Source organism: Hylobates moloch, unplaced genomic scaffold, assembly GCF_009828535.3.
Source record: "Hylobates moloch isolate HMO894 unplaced genomic scaffold, HMol_V3 SCAFFOLD_12, whole genome shotgun sequence".
Lineage (NCBI taxonomy): Eukaryota > Metazoa > Chordata > Mammalia > Primates > Hylobatidae > Hylobates > Hylobates moloch.
Genome location: NW_026652287.1, coordinates 46,209,009 through 46,231,306, shown reverse-complemented (window position 1 = coordinate 46,231,306; position 22,298 = coordinate 46,209,009). Strand labels below are relative to the sequence as shown.

The following is a 22,298-nucleotide window of genomic DNA, read 5'->3' as shown; positions in this document are numbered from 1 at the left end:
GGAGTTCGAGATCAGTCTGGGCAACACAGTGAAACCCCCGTCTCTACTAAAAATACAAAATTAGCCTGGCGTGGTGACACATGCCTGTAATCCCAGCTACTTGGGAGGCTGAGGCAGGAGAACCACTTGAACCTGGGAGGCGGAGGATGCGGTGAGCCGAGATCGCGCCATTGCACTCCAGCCGGGAAAAAAAAAAAAACCCTTTTTTAAAAAAAAAAAAAAAAAAAAAAAAATTAAAAAGAAAAAAAAAAAAAAGTGGGGCCTTCGGGAGGTGATTCAGTCAGGAGGGCTCTGTCCTCATGAATACGAACTGTGCCCGTATAAAAGAGGGGGAGCTTGTTTGTCCTTGCCACCCTGTGCAGATACCTAAAAGGTGCTATCTATGAGACGGGCCCTCACTAGACACGGAATCTGCTGGCACCGTGATATGGGACTTCCCACCCTCTACAACTATGAGCTACAACATCTCTGTTGTTTATCAATGGCCCAGTCTGTTTTGTTTTTTTGCGACAGGGTCTTGCTCTGTCACCCAGGCTGAAGTGTAGTGGTGCAATCTTGGATCACTATAGCGTCAAACTCCTGGGCTCAAGTTATCCTCTCACCTCAGCCTCCTGAGTAGCTGGGACTAGGGATGTGTGCCACCACGCCCGGCTAATTAAAACAATTTTTTGTAAAGACGAGAGACATATGTTCTTAGGATCTCCTGAGGGCTGTGTCACGGGTGAAAAACAAATTAAAATTAAATTTTTTTGTAAAGATGAGGTCTCACTATGTTGCCCAGACTGGTCTCGAACTCCTGGGCTCAAGCAATCCTCCCATCTCAGCCTCCTAAATGCTGAGGTTAGAGGCATGAGCAATGTGCCTGGCTTCCAGTCTAAGGTATTTTATTACAGCAGCCCAGATGGGCTAAGACCTACAAGCCAGTTAAGGGAGACCAGCAACTCCAAGTGTGACAAGGAACAAAGGCCCCAGAGAGCCCCACAGTCCTTCATGCAGCTCAGCAGCATGTGGCTGGATCCTGGCAGCTACTCAGGTTGCCTCCCTGACCCAGAACCACGAAGACCCCTCTGTAGGGGCTGAATGTGAAGGCAGTCCAGGAAAATGGTTAGTGAAGAACAAACTGTTCAGCTGGGGGCAGTGGCTCACACCTGTAATCCCAGAACTTTGGGAGGCTGAGGCAGGAAGACGCTTGAAGCCAGGGGTTTGAGACCAGCCTGGGCAATACAGCAGGACCTCATCTTGCAGCAGTACTTTTTTTTCTTTTCTTTTTCTTTTTTGTTGAGACAGTCTTCCTCTGTCACCCAGGCTGGAGTACAGTGCCATGATTTTGGCTAACTGCAACCTCCGCCTCCTGAGTTCAAGCAATTCTCATGCCTCCGCCTCCTGAGTAGCTGGGATTACAGGCACACACCACCATGCCTGGCTAATTTTTGTATTTTTAGTAGAGACTGGGTTTCTCCATGTTGGCCAGGCTGGTCTCAAACTCCTGGCCTCAAGTGATGCGCCCACCTCAGCCTCCCAAAGAGCTGGGATTACAGGCGTGAGCCACTGCACCTGGCCTGTATTTTTTTTCTTATACAAGCATAGATTTAATTCGTTATCTTTTTCCCTGAATGACTGTCGTTAAATCCATGGTGGCAATAGGATTAGTAACAGTGTCCCCTACTCAAGCCTCACTGACTGTGCCCATACCTGGCCAGGGCTCAGACAGGCTTTCACTTACTCTTCTTTATGGTTTCTGAGGAAGACATGAGACTGCCTGCCATTTCATGGCTGGGAACGAGGCCCAGAGAGGTGAAGCCAGAGGCGGGGAACATGCAGCTGATGAATGGCAGGCACAGGTTTATACCCAGGCCATCTGGCTTCCGAATCAGGCAAAAATGTGAGGCAGCTGTGACTAGACCCATTTCACGGGTGGGAAAACTGGTGTTCAGAGAAGCAAGGCAGAGACCAGACGGGAACCCTGGACTGGCCGAGTCCAGAGCTGGGGCTCTTTACCTGAGCTACTGGATGTGTCCTCTCCAAAAACAGGGTCTTCTGCCTGTCTGAGGACCTCCACCTCAGGGTCTGGGGTGCCCTCTCTCTAATCCCCAAGGAAGGCCTTCTTCATTCTTCCTTTCCCAATCCTCCCATCTGCAGCTATTCTCTAGCCCTTCCTCTCTGCAACCACCATCTCCGGGAATGAGCAGTCTCCGCGTGCTGCCTCTCCCTCCTCCCTCCTCCCACTCGCTCCTCCTCGCAGCCCTCGGCAATCTGGCCTCCCTTTGCAGGCAGCAGCTCCAGCTCCTTGGAGAGCCTGGCAGAAGCTCTGCCTCCGTCCTCATGGAGCTCGCAGCCTGCCCGCTCCCTCCCCACCAACTCCAACCATAAGCCCACCCTTCGGAGTTACATCCCACTCCCTGTGTGTAATCAGATCATACCCAAAAGACAGGGCAGTGGTGGCAGCGGCAACCAAGGGTGGAGGGAACAGTAAGTGCAAAGGCCCTGAGGTGACCCTGGTGCTGCTAACACAAAGGAGGCTGGAGGGATGGGGATCATCCTGGGAGAGGGGCCTGCTGGGCTGTGCTAGGAAACCACACAGGGCCTAAGATTTTGAATCCTACTATTGTACTAGACTCAAATCCCTTATGGAGCTTGTCACTCAGAATTACCCTCAATAGTGCTCACCCCCCATATCAGTCTCCCATCTAGAAAACGGGCTGACAGCAGTAGCCATCTCACAAGGCTATTTCAAGGATTAAACAACCAAAGAACACAGGCCAATCGGCGCTCGCCCCGTAGTCGGTGCTCATGAATGCCAGCCGCTGTTAGTCGTATCCCCTGGCCCCGTGCTCGGCCGCAAACTCCCTAGGAGTACAAGACATCTTATGCCTCTCACCATCTCCCAGACCTTGCACATTTCATGGGATTAACAGGCAGTGCTCGCTGGGGTTTTCCCCAGAGCCTTCACAGCACTGTCCAATCACACCCCAGACGCCAACCTCTCCCGCAAACCTCATGATACCCAGACAGTGGAGATTCCCCACCCGGCCACTGCATTTGCGTCAGTCATTCTTTGTAGTGGGGGCTGCCCTGCACACTGTCTGATGTTGAAACTCATCCCTGGCCTATAGACCCGCTAGATGCCAGCAGAAACCCCACCCCCGGCAGGGACAACCAAAAACGTCCCCAGACATTCCCCAAGTGTCCCCAGGAGGAAGTAGGACTGTCCCCAGTTGCGAATCACAACAGTATAGTTGTGCCCACTTGTCACTCCTTATCAGAGGAGGACACTGAGGCTCAGAGGTAAAGACCTTTGCCCAGAGTCTCATGGCTGAGACAGGGGTGGTGCTAAAGTGTGAAATTTCACTCTCCACTAGACCGTGTCTGCTCACCCTTACCTACTCTCTCCCTTTGCTCGATTTAGAAAACACGAACTGGACACAGTCAAAGCCCTCAGAGAAGACGCATAGGTCTCTAAGAACTGAGACCTTCACCAAGGAGGCAGCACATGAGAAGGCTGGAGGGACATGACCACAACCACACACAGATCAGAACCTAAGACACGTCACCTCTGCCGGCTCGGCTGGTCCTCACCCCACCTAATGTGCAAGCAGGCCCAGTCCCACCTCCCGGCCCCACCTCATGCAGCCCAGAGGGTTCTCTAGGGGAAGGGAGTAGCGGCCGAGGGGACTGAGGAGCAAATGCAGAGACGAGGAACATGAAAGTGGCTGGAAGGCGGCACAGGGGTGGTAGCCAGACCACTCTGCAGCTTGCGTGAAGGAAGGACTCGGGTGCCTCAGTTGCCTTGTGTGTCAAATGATGACAGCAGGTAGGACCTGCTAGTCATGGGCTTAAATGAGTTCGAGTGTGTACAAGTGCTGAGAGCAACCTAGGAGAAACGAGGGGCACGGAGGATCTGAGAGAGGACGCAGAGTGGCATGAACACTGACTCATGTTTTCCAGCCTCGGTGGCTCACCACCATCCCAAAAGCAATGTGCCCCACCAAGCCTGACGGGATCCCTCTCTCCACACAGGCTCTGGCAATGACATTGATGAAATCTAGGGTCAGACAATGTTGGGCCAACCCCCAACTCTCTACAAACCCCAGGGCCTCCAGGCAGACTCCTTCAATAGATTCTGTAAGGCTGACCAAAACTCACATCTCCTCAAAGCCCAGCTCAAGAACCTGCTGGGGCTCCCTGCTGGGGCTCCCTGCTGCCCGGCCAGGAGGCCAGATTTTTTAAATACCCTGGATACAGGCCAAGGGGTTCTGAACTTCCATCTGGGGGTGATGGGCAGATCCAAGAGACCCAGAGACAGGGCTTCACTTTCTTTTTTTTTTTTTTCTTTTTTTTTTTTTTGAGACGGAGTCTCACTCTGTCGCCCAGGCTGGAGTGCAGTGGCGCAATCTCGGCTCACTGCAAGCTCCGCCTCCCGGGTTCACGCCATTCTCCTGCCTCAGCCTCCGAGTAGCTGGGACTACAGGCGCCCGCCACCGCGCCCGGCTAATTTTTTGTATTTTTTAGTAGAGACGGGTTTCACCGTGGTCTCGATCTCCTGACCTCGTGATCCGCCCGCCTCGGCCTCCCAAAGTGCTGGGATTACAAGCGTGAGCCACCGCGCCCGGCAAGGGCTTCACTTTCTTGTGAATGGTACTAAGAGTCTCTGTCTCCACAGTAGGGTCATCCCCCCACTCCTTCCCTCACGAAGACAAAATGTTTAGAGCACTCAGAAGAAGACTGGTACATACTCAAGAAAAGCTGTGAATGTGCTGTCCCCTGAGCCTAGAACACTGACCCCTCCCTGCGCCCCAGCACCACCCACCCCTTGGCTAATATTATTATTCAGATCTTAGCTCTCCCGGAATACTTCCGGCCACCCATCGAAACCTCCCCATCCCCTCATGGCTCAGGATGACTTCACTTTGCTACATCATCTTTGTAAACACAGAGGTATGTGAAATTATCTTGATCCTTTGCTTGTGAAAGTTTGGTCGCTTGAGAGCTAGCTGCTCCGGATCTGTTACTCCGGGATGCTTCCCCAGCCCCCAGTGGAGAGTCGGCACCCAGCAGTGAAATAACTGTCTCAATGGGCTGCCTACTTGTTGCACTTGCCCCCACAGAGTCTGTGCATGCTAAGTTCTCACCGAAAAGCAGTTATTACTGGTGCCTTCTCCTCCAGCTCTAGGCACAAACCAGAGCTGCCCAAGGCACTGCCTGTCCCCCACCTACCAGGGCCAACTCCCAACAGTCTCAGCTAAGTGACTGGATGGTACCCCCAACCCCCTATCCCTGGTATCCAACCCAGCTTAGGTCCAGGAGGACCCAGTCTGTGCTGAAGCAGACCTGCAGCAATCCTGGCCCAACCAGCCAGGAAGGATGGTTCAGTCTCTTTTTGCGGGGCTGCTGGCCCAGTTCCTACTCCTCCTAGAACCAAGTGGCTGGCCAGACAGGCAAGAAGGGCAGGGCCCAGGTTGGAGGGTGTCCTGGGAACTACAGGGAGACTGGGGAGAATTAGGGTGACAACCCATCATTAAACCCAGAAGAACTGGCTGACACCACTTGACCCAGCAGTTTGTGGCTCCTGCCTCAGGTGCTGAGGATCCCAAATCAAAGTCCCAAGGACACCCTGGTAACAGCCTTGCAATTAGCCCAGAAAGGAACAAAAGCTGCTGCCATCCGACTGGGGGCCAAAGTGGGGCAAAAACAGTCTAGGCAAGCAAAGTCAAGTCCAGCGCTGGTGGTGCCAGGCCTCTTCAGCTTCCCATGGCCAGCCCACAGCTCCATGACTCCTGACCTCTTGGCTCCCAGGAGGGAAATGTGGAAGAAGGGGTGACCAGGCCTCTGAGAAAGACACCTCCACGTTCCATTCCCCGGGGACACCATGGAAACTCAGTCTGTCCCAAAGGGGATTAACCCATCCCTCGGGGTGGGCAGAAGGGAAGACCTGGACGGAGGAGAATGCCCGCCAGGGAATCCAGAACGAGGAGCTCCTTCAGTCAACCTCCTGGAAGGCCACTTGAGTGACTATGGATTTGGGCTGAGGGTCAGACAATCCCAGTTCAGCCACTGTCTGCTCATGTGACCTGAGACAAGCCACATCACCCCGAGCCTCAGCTTCCTCGTCTGGACCACAGCGAAGGCCTAAGTTGACCCGGTGGTGGTGAGCCATCAATGAGCTCATCCGACCAGCGAGGTCGGCACAGGGCCTGGCCCAGGACGAGCGTCCCAGAGGTAGATCCCTGGGCCAGGGTGTGAGTGCCTGATTTGATCCCCTTAACTCTTCTCTGTGCCCTGCCTTCACCCCATCGGAAGCCTCCAAACCACCATCAACAGAGTTTTACATGCTCACCCCCTTTAATTCTTCACCCCCAGGGAGGTGGCACACAGAACTCAGGCTCAAGGATTTGGTGCCTGGGAGGCCATGGTACTAATATATATCATGGTTGCTGTGAGATCCCATTCACTAGGCTTGAACCACCAGCTTCTGGCCACAAAAGGTAGAGAAAGAATGCAGGATCCTAAAATACCCAGGTAACGTCTACTGGGCTGCCTCCCCGTAGATATATAAGGTGGGGGTGGGCGTGGGCCACCTTGTGATCAACAAGATGCCTAAGCTAGGTGTTCCAGACTGTCTCCAGCTGCCCACACAAACACCCACTGGCCAGCGCCTTTGAATAGTTGGCAGAGGCTTGCCCAAGGGGTAGGGTCAGGACTCTAGAGGCTTCAGGGATGAGGTGTGAGAAAGAGGGAACCCCTTGGATGTGACCCTGAACACTTGGAGTTGGGGGCGGTGGGGGGCGCATCTTTGTATATACCTTCTGGTCACACCAGCTTTTCCTGACCTGCCCCCACATCCCCCCTAGCCTAGCCCAAAGGCTCTGCTCTCTCGACTCCCAAAACTCCTACAGCAGTCCCTCACCTTACCTGATCGCCCCCACATCTAGCCTCCCCCTCCCCACATCTGAGTCCTGACCTCATGTGACCCCCGGAAAACATCTCTGGGATCTCCTATCCGCCCCCACCCGAACTAACTCCGCCCACACCCACCGTGCCCCACTTCCTGGGCTTCTCCTCAGCCGCCCCCAGGCCTGTAACTTGACCCACCCACCTCCTCCAGCGCCCAGGCGGTACCTGCAGGCCCGGCCCCTCCCCGCCCCCCTCCGGCCGCGCCGCTCTCCTCTCCTCCCCCACTCGGCCTGGCCGGAGCCCGACTCCTCCTCCCCCTCCCCCTCCGGCATCCAAGGGAGCCTCCTCACTTTTCCGCCTCGGACCCTCCAACTTGTCCGGATCCCCGGTACCTGCCCCGGCCCGACCTGGCCCCCTCCCTCGCTGGGAGCTGGGGGAGCGGTCCAGGTACGATCCTGCCGCCCCCAAGCCCCGAGGCTCGAGCTGGACGCTCAAGGCCGCCCGCGGTAGCTCGGCCTCCACACACTCGCCTGCCCGGGCACAGGGCAGGCTGCGGGCCCGGCTCCTCCTCGGTCAGAGAAAGCACCCAGGCCCTCCCCACTCAGCCCTCGGGCCGCCCCGGCTGGAGGAGGCCGGAACCGGGCCTGAGGGGGGCCGCCTCACCTGCGCCGTGGCCGCGCTCCGGGGGGTCCCGGCGGGCTCCGCAGCGGCGGCTGGGGCCGGGCCTGGGCCCGGGGCGCGCCCCGCTGCGCCGGGGCCTCGGCCTCCGCCTCCGCGGCCTCCGCGGCCTCCGCCTCAGCAGCAGCGGCAGCCGCGGCGGCCATTCATTGTGGGCCAGGCCGCCCCAGCCGAGCGCCGAGCGAGCGCAAGCCGCGCCGCCGCCGCAGCCAGGCCAGGGAGGAGCGGCCCCGGCCCCGCCCGCGCACCGCCCTCAGGCCCCGCCCTCCAGGCGAGGCCAGCCGAGCTCCGAGCGCGCCCCTTCTAACCGGCTCCGTCTCCTCTCTATGCCCCTGGGGGATCCTCGCCAGTACGTCGGCTGAGCTCGATGGTTCGAATCCCGACCCCGCCACCTTCTAGTCCCGCGACCTTGGGCAAGTCGCTCTACCTTTCCGAACTTTAGTTTCCTGTAAAACAAAAACAATAATGACGGCTGTTTATTGTGGCAGGCACTGTGTTACATTCTTTATGGGAATTAGCTCGTTTAAACTACACTAACATTTTTTAGTGGGAACTGTTACAGACACACTATAGAAAATAAAGGCAGCTGGGCGCGGTGGCTCACGCCTGTAATCCCAGCACTTTGGGAGACCGAGGTGGGTGGATCGCCTGAGGTCAGGAGTTCGAAACCAGCCTGGCCAATATGGTGAAACTCTGTCTCTACTAAAAATACAAAAATTAGCCGGGCGTGATGGCATGCGCTTGTAATCCCAGCTACTCGGGAGACTGAGGCAGGAGAATCGCTTGCACCCGGGAGGCGGTGGTTGCAGTGAGCCGAGATCATGCCACTGCACTCCAGCCTGGGCGAGGCTCCGTCTCAAAAAAAAAAAAAAAAAAGAAAGAAAGAAGAAAAGGAGGCACAGAGAAATGAAGAAAGCTGGTGAAGATCATCACACAGCAAGGAAGTGATGGCGGGTGCCAGGATTTAAACACAGGCTCAAAAGCGACAATAAGAGCTAAGACTTTTATGATGCTTACCGGATGCCAGGTTCTGTTAGCATTTTACCTGCACTAACTCGTTTACTTCTCACTACAACCCAGTAACAAATGGTAAAAAAGTTCTGCCCATTTTGCAAAAGCGGTAACTTAAGTTCAGAGTTAACAAGTCGCAGGGCGAGCTGAGACTGGAACCCAGGTAGCCGGGACCACTTCGCTGTCCTGCCTTCATACACTGGTTAGAACTTTACCGAGCGCTTACAATGTTAGAGTGGCTCTTCGCACGCTTTCCAGGAATCTGTCATTTAATCTTTGCTCTATCTGAGAAACCACGATTCTTATTTAATAGGTAAGAAAAGTGAAGCCCCGGGAGTAACCTGCCCAGAGCATGTGATGGGACTGAGATTCAAACCCGGTAAATCCAACTCCAGAGCCTGAATTATTCCTGCAAGGTGCTCTGAAATAATGTGTATATAGCACCCAGAACACAGAAGAGGACCAATAAGTGTTGGGTTTCTCCGCTTACCGCCCCTTTTCTGAGCCACAACTTCCTCATCTGTGAAATGGGACTAGTGACGTGTCCTCTCCCAGGGGATCCACTGTGATTAAAACCCCCCGGAACAGCACGATCAGCGCGCTTCCTTTATGGCGTTCATTTTGATCCCGGCCGCCAACCGTACGTTTCCTCATTGACTGGCCAACCACTATCATGTGACTCGCCCACCCACTGTGCCAACATGGCGGCGCCCAAGTCCTAATTCGGAAACGTGCACCTTGACTAATTCGGTTTTCCGTGGCTACGAGAGCGGGTGAGGAGGGGCTGGGCAGCGCGGGGAGAGATTCGGACTCGGGGCGGGCCTGCACGAGGGCATCGGCTCCACAGGGACCAGTCATCCCCAAAACGAGGGGATATCAGCTTACCGAGGCCGCAGGTCTTCCTAGTCCCCACCTCATAGATACGTAGGACAGCCCCGGGCCCAGAATGCGGCTCTTTGACCCTCTCTATGCCCTTCCCCGCCACCCGAACCAGGCTTGGCAGGCAGAGGCGCCAGCGGATGTCTCATGCAAGGATCGTCCATGTGGCTAAGCCTCACTTTCCGCCGCGCCCGTGTGCTCTGTAGAGTCCAGTTTTTCGAGTGGCAGTCCCCAGGGCTGCCGAATCCAGCAGCGATGGAGAACGGCACCGGGCCCTACGGAGAAGAACGCCCACGTGAAGTCCAGGAGACGACAGTCACCGAGGGGGCTGCCAAAATCGCCTTTCCCAGCGCCAACGAGGTCTTTTATAACCCGGTGCAGGAATTCAATCGGGACCTGACGTGAGCAGGGGTCAGAGGTTAGCCTGGCATCCGCTAGTGGGTCAGTGTGGATGGCGGGGGCGGGGTATGAGCTAGTCCTCTGTCTCCCACCAGATGTGCTGTGATCACCGAGTTTGCTCGCATTCAGCTTGGGGCCAAAGGAATCCAGAGTGAGTGGAGGTCCAGGCTTCTGGTGGGCGGGGGTCACACGAGTCTATCTCCCTGCCTGGGCTCTTCTGCCGCCCAAATCCAGAGAGGCTTCAGCCACATAGCAGGCCCTGGGTTCTGCTCCTTCAGCCTTTTCCCAGGGATTTCAGGGACGATATTTTGGAGATTAAAGGGAGGTTTCTCAGAGGGGACTTTGTTATTCTCTGACTTGTGCCTCTGGGTGGCTGCAGTCAAGGTGCCAGGAGAGAAGGACACGCAAAAAGTGGTTGTGGACTTGTCGGAGCAAGAGGAGGAAAAGGTTGAGCTGAAAGAGAGTGAAAACCGGGCTTCAGGAGACCAACCTCGCATAGCGGCCGTCGGGGAGATCTGTGAGGTGGGGCCTGAGCATACGAGCTGGCCGCCCTGGAATGTAGCGGGAGACAGGGGGCTCCTGGAGGGAGAGAGCTATAGGAGGTGGGTGGTGGGGGCTCCTTGGGGCCCAGAAGAGGATAGAGATGGAGATGTGAGGGAGGTTTTCTGCTTACTCCAACAGGAAGGCCTGCATGTGCTGGAAGGCCTGGCAGCTTCAGGCCTACGTTCCATTCGATTTGCCCTAGAGGTGCCTGGGCTCAGATCTGTGGTTGCAAACGATGCCTCCGCCCGGGCTGTGGATCTCATACGCCAGAATGTCCAGCTCAATGACGTGGCCCACCTGGTACAGCCGAGCCAAGCAGATGCCCGGTAGGTTCTGGGCATCACAGCCTAGCTCTGGGACAAGCCTGCCTGGGGTCAAATTCTGGCTCTGTCATATTCTCACTCTATGACCTTGAGTGAGTGACTTAGCCTCTTTGAGCCCCAGTTTCCTTATCTGTCAAGTGAGAAAATTAGTTTTACAGGGGTTGCTGTGATGAGTAAGTAATAGATAATTATTGTATGATCCATACTCTGTGCCAGAAATAAGTAGCATCCTGGTCTCTGTTTTAACTTCTTATACTCCTTTTATTCATTCAAATGAGCCATAGTATATCCCGTGCCTGCTATGTGTCAGGCACCATTTTCAGTGCTGGAAATGCATCAGGAAACAAAACAGGCAAAATTGGTGACCTTCGCAAGAGTTGGCAAACTATAGCCTGTGGGGCTCACAGCCTGTTTTTTTGTTTGTTTGTTTGTTTGTTTTTTGAGATGTAGTCTCACCCTTGTTGCCCAGGCTGGAGTGCAGTGGTGCGATCTCACCTCCTTGCAACCTCCGCCTCCCAGGTTCAAGCGATTCCCCTGCCTCAGCCTCCCAAGTAGCTGGGATTACAGGCACGTGCCACCACGTCTGGCTAATTTTTACTTTTTTTTAATTAATTTATTTTTTTGAGATGGAGTCTCGCTCTGTTGCCCACGCTAGAGTGCACTAGCGTGATCTTGGCTCACTGCAACCTCCGCCTCCCAGGTTCAAGTGATTCTCCTGCCTCAGCCTCCCAACTGAGTAGCTGGGACTACAGACATCTACTACCACACCCGCCTGATTTTTGTATTTATAGTAGAGATGGGGTTTCACCATGGTGGCCAGGATGGTCTCGATCTCCTGACCTCGTGATCTGCCCGCCTCGGCCTCCCAAAGTGCTGGGATTACAGGCATGAGCCACCACACCCGGCTATGCCAGGCTAATTGTTATATTTTTAGTAGAGACAGGGTTTTGCCATGTTGGCCAGGCTAGTCTCAAACTCCTTACCTCAAGTGATCTGCCCGCCTCGGCCTTCCAAAGTGCTGGAATTACAGACGTGAGCCACTGCGCCCGGCCTAGCCAGTTTGTCAATGGCCCACAACCCAAGAATGTTTTTTACATTTTAAAGGTTAAAAAAGAAGAATATGCAGTAGGGACCACATATGACTCACACAGCCTAAAATACCTTCTGACCTTTTACAGAGAAAAAAGTTTTTACTTTTCTGAACTTACTAGAATCCAAATAGTAATCACAGACAATGAAAAGTAATTAGCTGGGCATGGTGACTCATGCCTGTAATTGAGCATTTTGAGAGGCCAAGGCAGGAGGATCGCTTGAGGCCAGGATTTCAAGACCAGCCTAGGCAACACAGTGAAAATCCCTGTCTCTACAAAAATTTTAAAATGCGGTCAGACACAGTGGCTCACCCCTGTAATCCCAGCACTTTGGAAGGCCGAGGTGGGCGGATCACTTGAGGTCAGGAGTTCGAGACCAGCCTGGCCAACATGGTAAAACCCTATCTCTACTAAAAATATAAAAATTAGCCAGGCACGGTGGCACGTGCCTGTAATCCCAGCTACTTGGGAGGCTGAGGCAGGAGAATTGCTTGAACCCAGGAAGTGGAAGTTGCAGTGTGCTGAGATCCCGCCACTGCACTCCAGCCTGGGTGACAGAGCAAGACTCTGTCTCCAAAGAAAGGAAAAAAAAAATGTGTTAATACGTCTATAAACTGCTTGAAATGGTGTCAGGCAGATACGTCTTATATCAGTATTGTTGTTGTTTTAGATGTGTGGACTGAGTTCCACATGGTGCTTTTCCTAAGTCGGAAAATTGTGCAGTTTAATAAATGACTAAGGCCAGGTGCAGTGACTCACACTTGTAATCTCAGCACTTTGGGAGGCCGAGGTGGATGGATCACCTGAGGTCAGGAGTTTGAGACCAGCCTGGCCAACATGTTGAAACCCCGTCTCTACTAAAAATACAAAAATTAGCCGGGTCTAGTGGCACATGTCTGTAGTCCCAGCTACTCGGGAGGCTGAGGCACAAGAATTGCTTGAACTGGGGAGGCGGAGGTTGCAGGGAGCCGAGATCACGACACTGCACTCCAGCTGGCTGACAGAGCAAGACTCTGACTCTAAAATAAATAAATAAATAAATGACTGAGCCAGGACTTGAACTTGGGAATCTGGCCCCGGAGTTCAGACTCAAACCACCGTGCTGTAGGAGTTAATATGTGTAGGGGACAGAGAAGGTACCTGGCGCGGGAGGCTGAGGACCTGGCCCTCTTTGCACCCAGGATGCTGATGTACCAGCACCAGAGGGTGTCGGAGAGGTTTGACGTCATTGATCTGGACCCCTATGGCAGCCCAGCCCCCTTCCTGGATGCAGCTGTGCAGGCTGTGAGTGAAGGAGGTGAGGCGGGGATGGCACTGGGGTAGGAGCAGGGCCTGGGGTGTTGGAGGGTTCTCACTGCCCAGCCCCTCTCTGCAGGGTTGCTGTGTGTGACCTGCACGGACGTGGCAGTGTTGGCGGGAAACAGCGGGGAGACATGCTACAGCAAGTACGGGGCCATGGCCCTCAAGAGCCGGGCCTGCCACGAGATGGTGAGGGGCCCTCTGCCAGCCAGCCAGGGAGACCGGGGGACAGGTGGTTGTCTGAGTCCCTTACCCAATACACTTTCCCCCTCCTCAGACCTGCTCAGCTTCCTCCAGGCTGATGGCCAGATGCATCCCAGGCTGTTAACGACAGGCGTGTCTTCAACCCACATAGTTCCTAAGAGCATGGCTGATAGTCATGGTCATTTGGGGACAGTGGCTTTGGCCAGGATAGGAGTGCATGGCCACATTATTTTACTTTTCTGTATTAAAACAACTTTTCAAAAAAAAATTTTTTTTTAAAGGTGGTTTTTCCAGGACTGGGTTTATCAGCATCACACTCTCTCAGCAACTGAGCTAACCGACCACCGTTAGGACTGGGTTTAAATCCTAGCTGTGCTGGTGGCTCTGGGCAAGTGACTTCACCTTTCTGGTCCTCGGGTTTTTTTGCATCTGTAAAATGGGCACAATGATGGTCTGAAGGCCGGGCGCAGTGGCTCACACCTGTAATCCCAGCACTTTGGGAGGCCTAGGCAGGTGGATGACCTGAGGTCAGGACTTTGAGACCAGCTGGCCAACATGGTAAAACCCTATCTCTACTAAAAATACAAAAATTAGCTAGGCATGGTGGCAGGTACCTGTAATCCCGGCTACTCAGGAGGCTGAGGCAGGAGAATCACTTGAACCCAGGAGGCGGAGGTTGCAGTGAGCCAAGATCACTCCACTGCACGCCAGCCTGGGCAACAGAGGGAGACCCCGTCTCAAAAAAGAAAAAAAATAGGCGGGGCGCGGTGGCTCACGCCTGTAATCCCAGCACTTTGGGAAGTTGAGGTGGGTGGACCACGAGGTGAGGAGATTGAGACCATCCTGGCTAACACGGTGAAACCCGATCTTCACTAAACATACAAAAACTTAGCCAGGCGTGGTAGCGGGCACCTGTAGTCCTAGCTGTTTGGGAGGCTGAGGCAGGAGAATGGCGTGAACCCTGAAGGCAGAGCTTGCAGGGAGCTGAGATCTGGCCACTGCACTCCAGCCTGGGCAACAGAGCGAGACTCTGTCTCAAAAAAAAAGGGCTGGGTGTGGTGGCTCATGCCTGTAATCCCAGCACTCTGGGAGGCCGAGGCAGGTGGATCACGAGGTCAGGAGATCGAGACCATCCTGGCTAACACGGTGAAACCCCGTCTCTACTAAAAATACAAAAAAATTAGCCAGACGTGGTGGCGGGCGCCTGTAGTCCCAGCTACTCAGGAGGCTGAAGCAGGAGAATGGCGTGAACCCAGGAGGCGGAGCTTGCAGTGAGCCAAGACCGTGCCACTGCACTCCAGCCTGGGCGACAGAGCGAGACTCTGTTTCAAAAAAAGAAAAAAAAAATAGGCCGGGCGCAGTGGCTCACGCCTGTAATCCCAGCACTCTGGGAGGCCGAGGTGGGCGGATCACCTGAGGTCAGGTGTTCAAGAGCAGCCTGGCCAACATAGTGAAACCCCGTCTCTACTAAAAATATGAAAAAAAAAAAATTAGCTGGGCGTGGTGGCGGGTGCCTGTAATCCCGGCTACTTGGGAGGCTGAGGCAGGAGAATCGATTGAACCCAGGAGGTGGAGGTTGCAGTGAGCCGAGATGGCGCCATTGCACTCCAGCCTGGGCAACAAGAGCAAAACTCTGTCTCAAAAAAAAAAAAAAATGGTTTGACCCTATTGAGTGTCTGATCAGGATTCAAGAAGGCTGAGTGGCGAAGTGCAGCAGCTCATGACTGTAATCCTAGCACTTTCGGAGGCCAAGGTCGAGGGATCACTTGAGGTTAGGAACCTGGGCAACATAGTGAGGACCCCATCTCTACAAAAAAACCCTAAAAATTACCTAGGTGTGGTGGATGCCTGTGGTCCCAGCTACTCTGGAGGCTGAGGCAGGAGGATCACTTGAGCCTAGGAGTTCAAAGTTATTGTGAGCTTTCATAGTGCCACTGCACTCCAGCCTGGTCCACAGAGGGCTCTTGTCCTTGTTCCTAAAGGGTTCTGTCATGAAGTCAGCCCGGGAAATGCTGACTCCTTTCCCATATCAGAGTCTCACACTAGCAAGAAAGCCCTGGCTATTTTTCTTTTTTTTTTTTTTTTTTTGAGACGGAGTCTCGCTCTGTCGCCCAGGCTGGAGTGCAGTGGCACAATCTCGGCTCACTGCAAGCTCAGCCTCCTGGGTTCAGGCCATTCTCCTGCCTCAGCCTCTCCGAGTAGCTGGGACTTCAGGCGTCCGCCACCACGCCCGGCTAATTTTTTGTATTTTTAGTAGAGATGGGGTTTCACCGTGGTCTCGATCTCCTGACCTCGTGATCCGCCCGCCTCGGCCTCCCAAAGTGCTGGGATTACAAGCGTGAGCCACCGCGCCCGGCTTAGCCCTGGCTGTTTTTCTTTTTTTTCTTTTTTGAGACGGAGTTTCACTCTTGTTGCCCAGGCTGGAGTGCAGTGGCGAGATCTCGGCTCACTGCAACCTTCGCCTCCCAGGTTCAAGTGATTCTTCTGCCTCGGCCTCCCGAGTAGCTGGGATTACAGGCGCCCACCACCATACCCAGCTAATTTTTTGTATTTTTAGTAGAGACGGGGGTTTTGTCATGTTAGCCAGGCTGGTCTCAAACTCCTGATCTCAGGTGATCCACCCGCCTTAGCCTCCCAAAGTGCTGGGATTACAGGCGTGAGCCACCGTGCCACACCCAGGCCCCGGCAGTTCTACAGCACCTAGTATCCCCACTTCCTGCCCACAGAGCCCTTGGGGGCTGGAACGTGGGTCCTCAGTACATGCCACATGGCACACTGATAATGCTGATCAGAATAGGTTGGATCTATGTTTTCCTCACTCATTTAGTGCCCCCAGCAGTGCCACAGACAGGGACTGTTGTGATTTTGCAGATGAAGAAACTGAGGCACAGAGAGGGGATACTCACTTGTTAAGGGTCCCACAGCCAGGACTCTCGGGGGTGGGCTTGGAGCCTGTACTTGTGAGTACCATATAGGGCTCCTGGTGGGGTGGGTGGATAATGGAGGGGAGGCTGACACCCACCCGCCGCCCCCAGGCCCTGAGAATCGTCCTGCACAGCCTGGACCTCCGAGCCAACTGCTATCAGCGCTTCGTGGTGCCGCTGCTCAGCATCAGCGCTGACTTCTACGTGCGTGTTTTTGTCCGTGTCTTCACCGGCCAGGCCAAGGTCAAGGCCTCAGCCAGGTCAGCCCGGGGGCAGAGAGTGGTGGTGGATTGAGAGAGGAGACGGGACCTTGCCCTGGGGGATCTGGGGCTTCTTAAGGGACAGAGCCAGTCTAAGGGAGGAGTTGGGGTGTCGTGGTCACGCTGGGAACTCGTGGCCACTGGTACCCCCCACAGCAAGCAGGCGCTGGTGTTCCAGTGTGTGGGCTGCGGGACCTTCCACCTTCAGCGCCTCGGCAAAGCGTCAGGAGTCCCCAGCGGCCGGTGAGCAGGGAGGAAGGAGGAGAAGGGGCGTCCCAGGGTTTTCCTCCCTCCCTACCAACCGCCCCTCTCTGTTTAGGGTCAAGTTCTCTGCAGCCTGTGGTCCCCCCGTGACCCCCGAGTGTGAACACTGTGGGCAGCGACACCAGGTAGGGCTAGGCCAGGGGAGGCAAAGGAGCAAGAGGGTCTCGAAGGTCATGGTCCCTGCTCACCTGTCCCTGGTGCGCCCCCAGCTTGGTGGTCCCGTGTGGGCAGAGCCCATCCATGACCTGGATTTTGTGGGCCGTGTCCTGGAGGCTGTGAGCACTAACCCCGGCCGCTTCCACACCTCAGAGCGGATCCGGGGGGTCCTGAGCGTCATCACTGAGGTGAGGGCCGGGCTGTGACGGGGAAGGGGGCTCCACCTGTGCCTGCCCATCTCCACTCATGCCCATCCTGTCCCCCATCGCAGGAGCTCCCAGACGTGCCTCTGTACTACACCCTGGACCAGCTGAGCAGCACCATCCACTGCAACACGCCAAGCCTCCTGCAGTTGCGGTAAGAGCCCCTGGGGCCGGGAGGAGCCTGTCCCTGACCACAGGGTGGCCTGGGGCAAGTCCAGGGATTCTCATGCATAGAACTTGCGAGGGGGTGGGGAGAACCCCGTGCAGTGTCTCATGCCTGTAATCCCAGTACCCTGGGAGGCTGAGGCAAGAAGATCACTTGAGGCCAACCTGGGCAACGTAATAAGACCCTATCTCTAACAAATTAAATAAATAAATATATATATACACACACACACATATACACACACACACATAACGTATGTATACACACACACACACACACACACACACACAAGCCTCGTATGGTGATACATGCCTATAGTCCTGACTACTCAGGAGGCTGAAGTGGGAGGATCGTTTGGGCCAGGAGTTTGATGCTAAAGTGAGTTATGATCATGCCACTCCAGCCTGGGTGACAAAATGAGAACCTGTCTCTTTAAAAAAAAAAAAAATTAGGCCAGGCTTATTGGCTCATGCCTATATTCCCAGCACTTTGGGAGGCTGAGGCAGGCAGATCACTTGAGGTCAGGAGTTCAAGACCAGCGTGGTCAAAATGGTTAAACCCTGTCTCTACTAAAAATACAAAAATTAGCTGGGTGTGGTGGCACATGCCTATAGTCCCAGCTACTTGGGAGGCTGAGGCACAAGAATCACTTGAACCTGGGAGGAGGAGGAGGCTGTGGTGAGCCAAGATTGCACCACTGCACATCAACCTGGGCAACAGAGCGAGACTCCATTTAAAATATAATAATAATAATTAGAAAAAGAAAAAGGCCAGGTGTGGTGGCTCATGCCTGTAATCCCAGCACTTTGGGAGGCTGGGGCGGGCGAATCACTTGAGGCCAGGAGTTCCAGACATGCCTGGCCAACATGGTGAAACCCTGTCTCTACTAAAAATACAAAAATTAGCTGGGCGTGGTGGCACATGCCTATAGTTCCAGCTACTCGGGAGGCTGAGGCAGGAGAATCACTTAAACCCAGGAGGCGGAGGCTGTGGTGAGCCAAGATTGCGCCATTGCACTCCAGCCTGAGCGACAGAGCGAGACTCCATCTCAAAAAAAAATAAAATAAAGAAAGAAAAGAAATGAACTCTGTAGCCATAAGCCCTTGCCAAAGGTAGTCTGACCTACACTGGTCAGCTCGGGCTTTGGAGTCAAGGGGTCCAGCATCTCCCTCATAATCCCTGCTGTTCCTCAGGTCGGCCCTCCTTCACGCTGACTTCCGGGTCTCGCTCTCCCACGCCTGTAGGAACGCTGTGAAGACGGATGCCCCTGCCTCCGCCCTCTGGGACATCATGCGTTGCTGGGTGAAGGCAGGGCTGACCTCATGCAAGTGGGAGGGCAGGTGGTAGTCACCTGGAGGTCCCTTGGGCCTAGTATTCCCTAACCTCTGACCTCTGCCCCCAGGAGAAGGAATGTCCGGTGAAACGGGAGCGACTATCAGAGACTAGTCCAGCGTTCCGCATTCTCAGTGTGGAGCCCAGGTAGGGGCAAGCACATGCGGGAGGGGCCAGGGCTGCCCATAGGCATGGGAAGCACATGTGTGTGCAAACAACACAGATGCTGCCCCACACAGACTCGTGCCCATTCTTCAAGTGAGATTCAAAATCTGCTGACTGGGGCTGGGTAGGTGGCTCACGCCTGTAATCCCAGCACTTTGGGAGGCTGAGGCAGGTGGATCACCTGAGGTCAAGAGTTCAAGACCAGCCTGGCCAACATGGTGAAACCCCATCTCTACTAAAAATACAAAAATTAGCTGGGCATGGTGTGGTGGTGGGCGCCTGTAATCCCAGCTACTCGGGAGGCTGAGACAGGAGAGTCACTTGAACCTGGGAGGCAGAGGTTGCAGCGAGTCTAGATCACGCCATTGCACTCCAGCCTGGGCGACAGAGTGAAACCCCATCTCAAAAAGAATAAAAAAATAGCTGGGCGCGGTGGCTTATGCCCGTAGTCCCAGCACTTTGGGAGGCCGAGGCAGGCGGATCACGAGATCAGGAGATCGAGACCATCCTGGCTAACACAGTGAAACTCCGTCTCTACTAAAAATACAAAAAAAAAAAAATTAGCCGGGCATGGTGGCGGGCGCCTGTAGTCCCAGCTACTCGGGAGGCTGAGATAGGAGAATAGCGTGAACCCAGGGGGCAGAGTTTGCAGTGAGCTGAGATCGCGCCACTGCACTCCAGCCTGGGCGACAGAGCAAGACTCCATCTCAAAAAAAAAAATTTTTTTTTAATAAATAAATAAATATAAAAATTATTAAATCTGACTGGGCTGGGCGTAGTGGCTCATACCTATAATCCCAGCACTTTGGGAGGCCAAGACACGCAGATCACCTGAGGTCAGGAGTTCAAGACCAGCCTGGCCAACATGGCAAAACCCTGTCTCTACTAAAAATACAAAAAAAAAAAAATTAACCAGGTGTGGTGGCACATGCCTGTAGTCCTAGCTACTCGGGAGGCTGAGGCAGGTGAATTGCTTGAACCTGAGGCAGAGTTTGTAGTGAGCCGAGATTGCACCCACTGCACTCCAGCTCGGGCGACAGTGTGAGACTCCGTCTCAAAAAAAAAAAAAAAAAAAAAAGAAAATTAGCATTACTAGCATACCAGGGGTAACTTTTTGTCCATTTTGTTCACTGTCTATTCCCAGCACTGAGAACAATGCAGGCACACAGTCGTTAAATAAAAATGTTTATTAGGGCCAGGCATGGTGGCTCATTCCTATAATCCCAGTGCTTTGGGGGCCAAAGCGGGAAGATCACTTGAGCCCAGGAGTTTGAAACCAGCCTGGGCAACACAGTAAGACTCCATCTCTACCAGAAAACTAAAAAAATTAGCTGGGCATGCTGGTACCTGCCTGTCGTCCCAGCTACTCAGGAGCTTGAGGCGGAGGCAGGAGGATTGCTCGAGCCCAGGAGTTCCAGACTGCAGCTTTGATGGCGATCACACCACTGCACTCCAGCCTGGGCAGCAGAGTGAGACCCTATATCTTTTTTTTTTTTTTTTTTTTGAGACGGAATCTCGCTCTGTCGCCCAGGCTGGGGTGCAGTGGCGCAATCTCGGCTCACTGCAAACTCCGCCTCCCAGGTTCACACCATTCTCCTGCCTCAGCCTCTCCGAGTAGCTGGGACTACAGGCGCCCGCCACCATGCCCGGCTAATTTTTTTGTATTTTTAGTAGAGGCGGGGTTTCACCGTGGTCTCGATCTCCTGACCTCGTGATCCGCCCGCCTCGGCCTCCCAAAGTGCTGGGATTACAAGCATGAGCCACCGCGCCCGGCCGAGACCCTATATCTTTATTTTGTTTTTTTTAGACAGAGGCTCACTCTCTTGCCCAGACTGGAGTGCAGTGCTGCGATTTCAGCTCACTGCAACCTCCGCCTCCCAGGTTCAAGCGATTCTCCTGCCTCAGCGTCCCGAGTAGCTGGTATCACAGGCACCCGGCACCACGCCTGGCTAATTTTTGTATTTTTAGTGGAGATGGGGTTTCACCTTGTTGGCCAGGCTGGTCTCAAACTCCTTACCTCAGGTGATCCACCCGCCTCGGCCTCCCAAAGTGCTGAGATTTACAGGCATGAGCCACCGTGCCTGGCCGAGACCCCATCTCTTTAAAAAAAACAAAAATGTGGCCAGGCACGTTGCTCACACTTGTAATCCCAGCACTTTGGAAGGCCGAGGCAGGCGGATCACGAGGTCAGGAGATCGAGACCATCCTGGCTAACACGGTGAAACCCCGTCTCTACTAAAAATACAAACAATTAGTCGGTCGTGGTGGTGGGCGCCTGTAGTCCCAGCTACTCAAGAGGCTGAGGCAGGAGAATGTAAAAATACAAAAATTAGCTGGGTGTGGTGGCACATGCCTATAGTCCCAGCTACTTGGGAGGCTGAGGCACAAGAATCACTTGAACCTGGGAGGAGGAGGAGGCTGTGGTGAGCCAAGATTGCAACACTGCACATCAACCTGGGCAACAGAGCGAGACTCCATTTAAAATATAATAACAATAATTAGAAAAAGAAAAAGGCCAGGTGTGGTGGCTCATGCCTGTAATCCCAGCACTTTGGGAGGCGGAGCTTGCAGTGAGCCGAGATAGCGCCACTGCACTCCGGCCTGGGCGAAAGAGCGAGACTGCGTCTCAAAAAAAGAAAAAGCAAAAACAAAAAAACAAACAAAAAAATGTTTATTAGATGAATGAGAGAATCCTGACATGAACAGACACCTCATGCTGTGTGGTGGAGGCGGACAGGCCCTGTGGGGAGTGGGGACACACTCGTGTGGCATCTTCCCCCAGCCCTGACGCCCCACCCCTGCTTCCCTAGGCTGCAGGCCAACTTCACCATCCGGGAAGATGCCAACCCCAGCTCCCGCCAGCGAGGACTCAAGCGCTTCCAGGCTAACCCAGAGGCCAACTGGGGTCCACGGCCTCGTGCCCGGCCGGGGTGAGTGGTGGTAGGGTGGGGGTGGGGCTCAGCCAGGGAAAGAAGGGCTAAGGGGCAGATGGGGTCCCACCTACTCCTCCCCTCGCACAGGGGCAAGGCGGCCGACGCAGCTATGGAGGAGAGACGCAGGCTGCTTCAGAACAAGCGGAAGGAGCCGCCGGACGATGCAGCCCAGCGGGCTGCCCGGCTCAAGACGTTTCCTTGCAAGAGGTTTAAGGAGGTAAGGTCCCTCCTTCCTTTCCCCCACTGCAGGACACGTGAGTCTCCCCTTTGGGCAACAGGGAGAGAGCTAGGGGAGCTGGGGCCAGGCAAGTGTTTGGGAGTGGGCTTCCCATCCCAGGAAAGGATCCCATCAGGGGCTGCTGAGCTCCGGGCCGGGGTTCACACCCACCATCTTCCCACCAGGGCACCTGTCAACGTGGGGACCAGTGCTGCTACTCCCACAGCCCCCCGACACCCGGGGTTTCTGCTGATGCTGCCCCTGACTGTCCAGAGACCTCCAACCAGAGCCCCCCTGGACCTGGGGCTGCCGCTGGGCCAGGCATAGACTGAACCAATAAAGAGATGTCACGTCACCTTC

At 54.5% G+C, this 22,298-nt stretch overlaps 2 protein-coding genes across 8 annotated transcripts in view; one reads left to right on the top strand and one right to left on the bottom strand.

The window, feature by feature from the left end:
• NACC1 (nucleus accumbens associated 1) overlaps positions 1-9,483 on the bottom strand; it is a 26,051-nt gene extending 16,568 nt beyond the window's left edge. Inside the window, exons 1-2 of one of the 4 annotated variants that reach the window (XM_058425246.1) lie at positions 9,466-9,483; positions 7,878-8,015 (exon numbers count right to left, since the gene is read on the bottom strand). Coding sequence is in view for 1 of the 4 variants with exons in the window: in XM_032169890.2 (XP_032025781.1) it covers positions 7,997-8,015; positions 9,071-9,100 (49 nt within the window). In the remaining 3 variants the exon portion in view is untranslated. Of the gene's footprint in view, positions 1-7,554; positions 7,761-7,877; positions 8,016-9,070; positions 9,125-9,465 lie in introns of those variants that run through there. The other 3 variants (XM_032169890.2, XM_032169892.2, XM_032169891.2) reach the window with 3 other exon arrangements.
• On the top strand, positions 9,074-22,298 carry TRMT1 (tRNA methyltransferase 1). Of its 4 annotated transcripts, none has more exons than XM_032169888.3 (17): positions 9,074-9,353; positions 9,666-9,860; positions 9,954-10,009; positions 10,238-10,380; positions 10,540-10,727; positions 12,997-13,112; positions 13,191-13,303; positions 16,354-16,502; positions 16,659-16,745; positions 16,822-16,891; positions 16,976-17,110; positions 17,194-17,279; positions 18,485-18,599; positions 18,694-18,770; positions 21,599-21,718; positions 21,809-21,938; positions 22,124-22,298. In XM_032169888.3, exons 2-17 carry the CDS (start codon positions 9,715-9,717, stop codon positions 22,268-22,270), a joined length of 1,878 nt encoding a protein of 625 aa, XP_032025779.1. In that variant the 5' UTR covers positions 9,074-9,353; positions 9,666-9,714; the 3' UTR covers positions 22,271-22,298. The 4 variants fall into 4 exon arrangements, with proteins under 4 accessions (XP_032025779.1, XP_032025777.1, XP_032025780.1 ...); XM_032169886.3 differs by having other exon boundaries at positions 9,575-9,860; XM_032169889.3 differs by having other exon boundaries at positions 9,075-9,353; positions 18,485-18,593.

Coding starts and splice junctions, on each gene's coding strand:
- TRMT1 (XM_032169886.3), top strand. CDS start 9,607: ATGCAAGGATCGTCCATGTGGCTAAGCCTCACTTTCCGCCGCGCCCGT. Junction 10,010..10,237: donor TGGGGCCAAAGGAATCCAGA/GTGAGTGGAGGT, acceptor GGGTGGCTGCAG/TCAAGGTGCCAGGAGAGAAG. Junction 17,280..18,484: donor CCAAGCCTCCTGCAGTTGCG/GTAAGAGCCCCT, acceptor GCTGTTCCTCAG/GTCGGCCCTCCTTCACGCTG.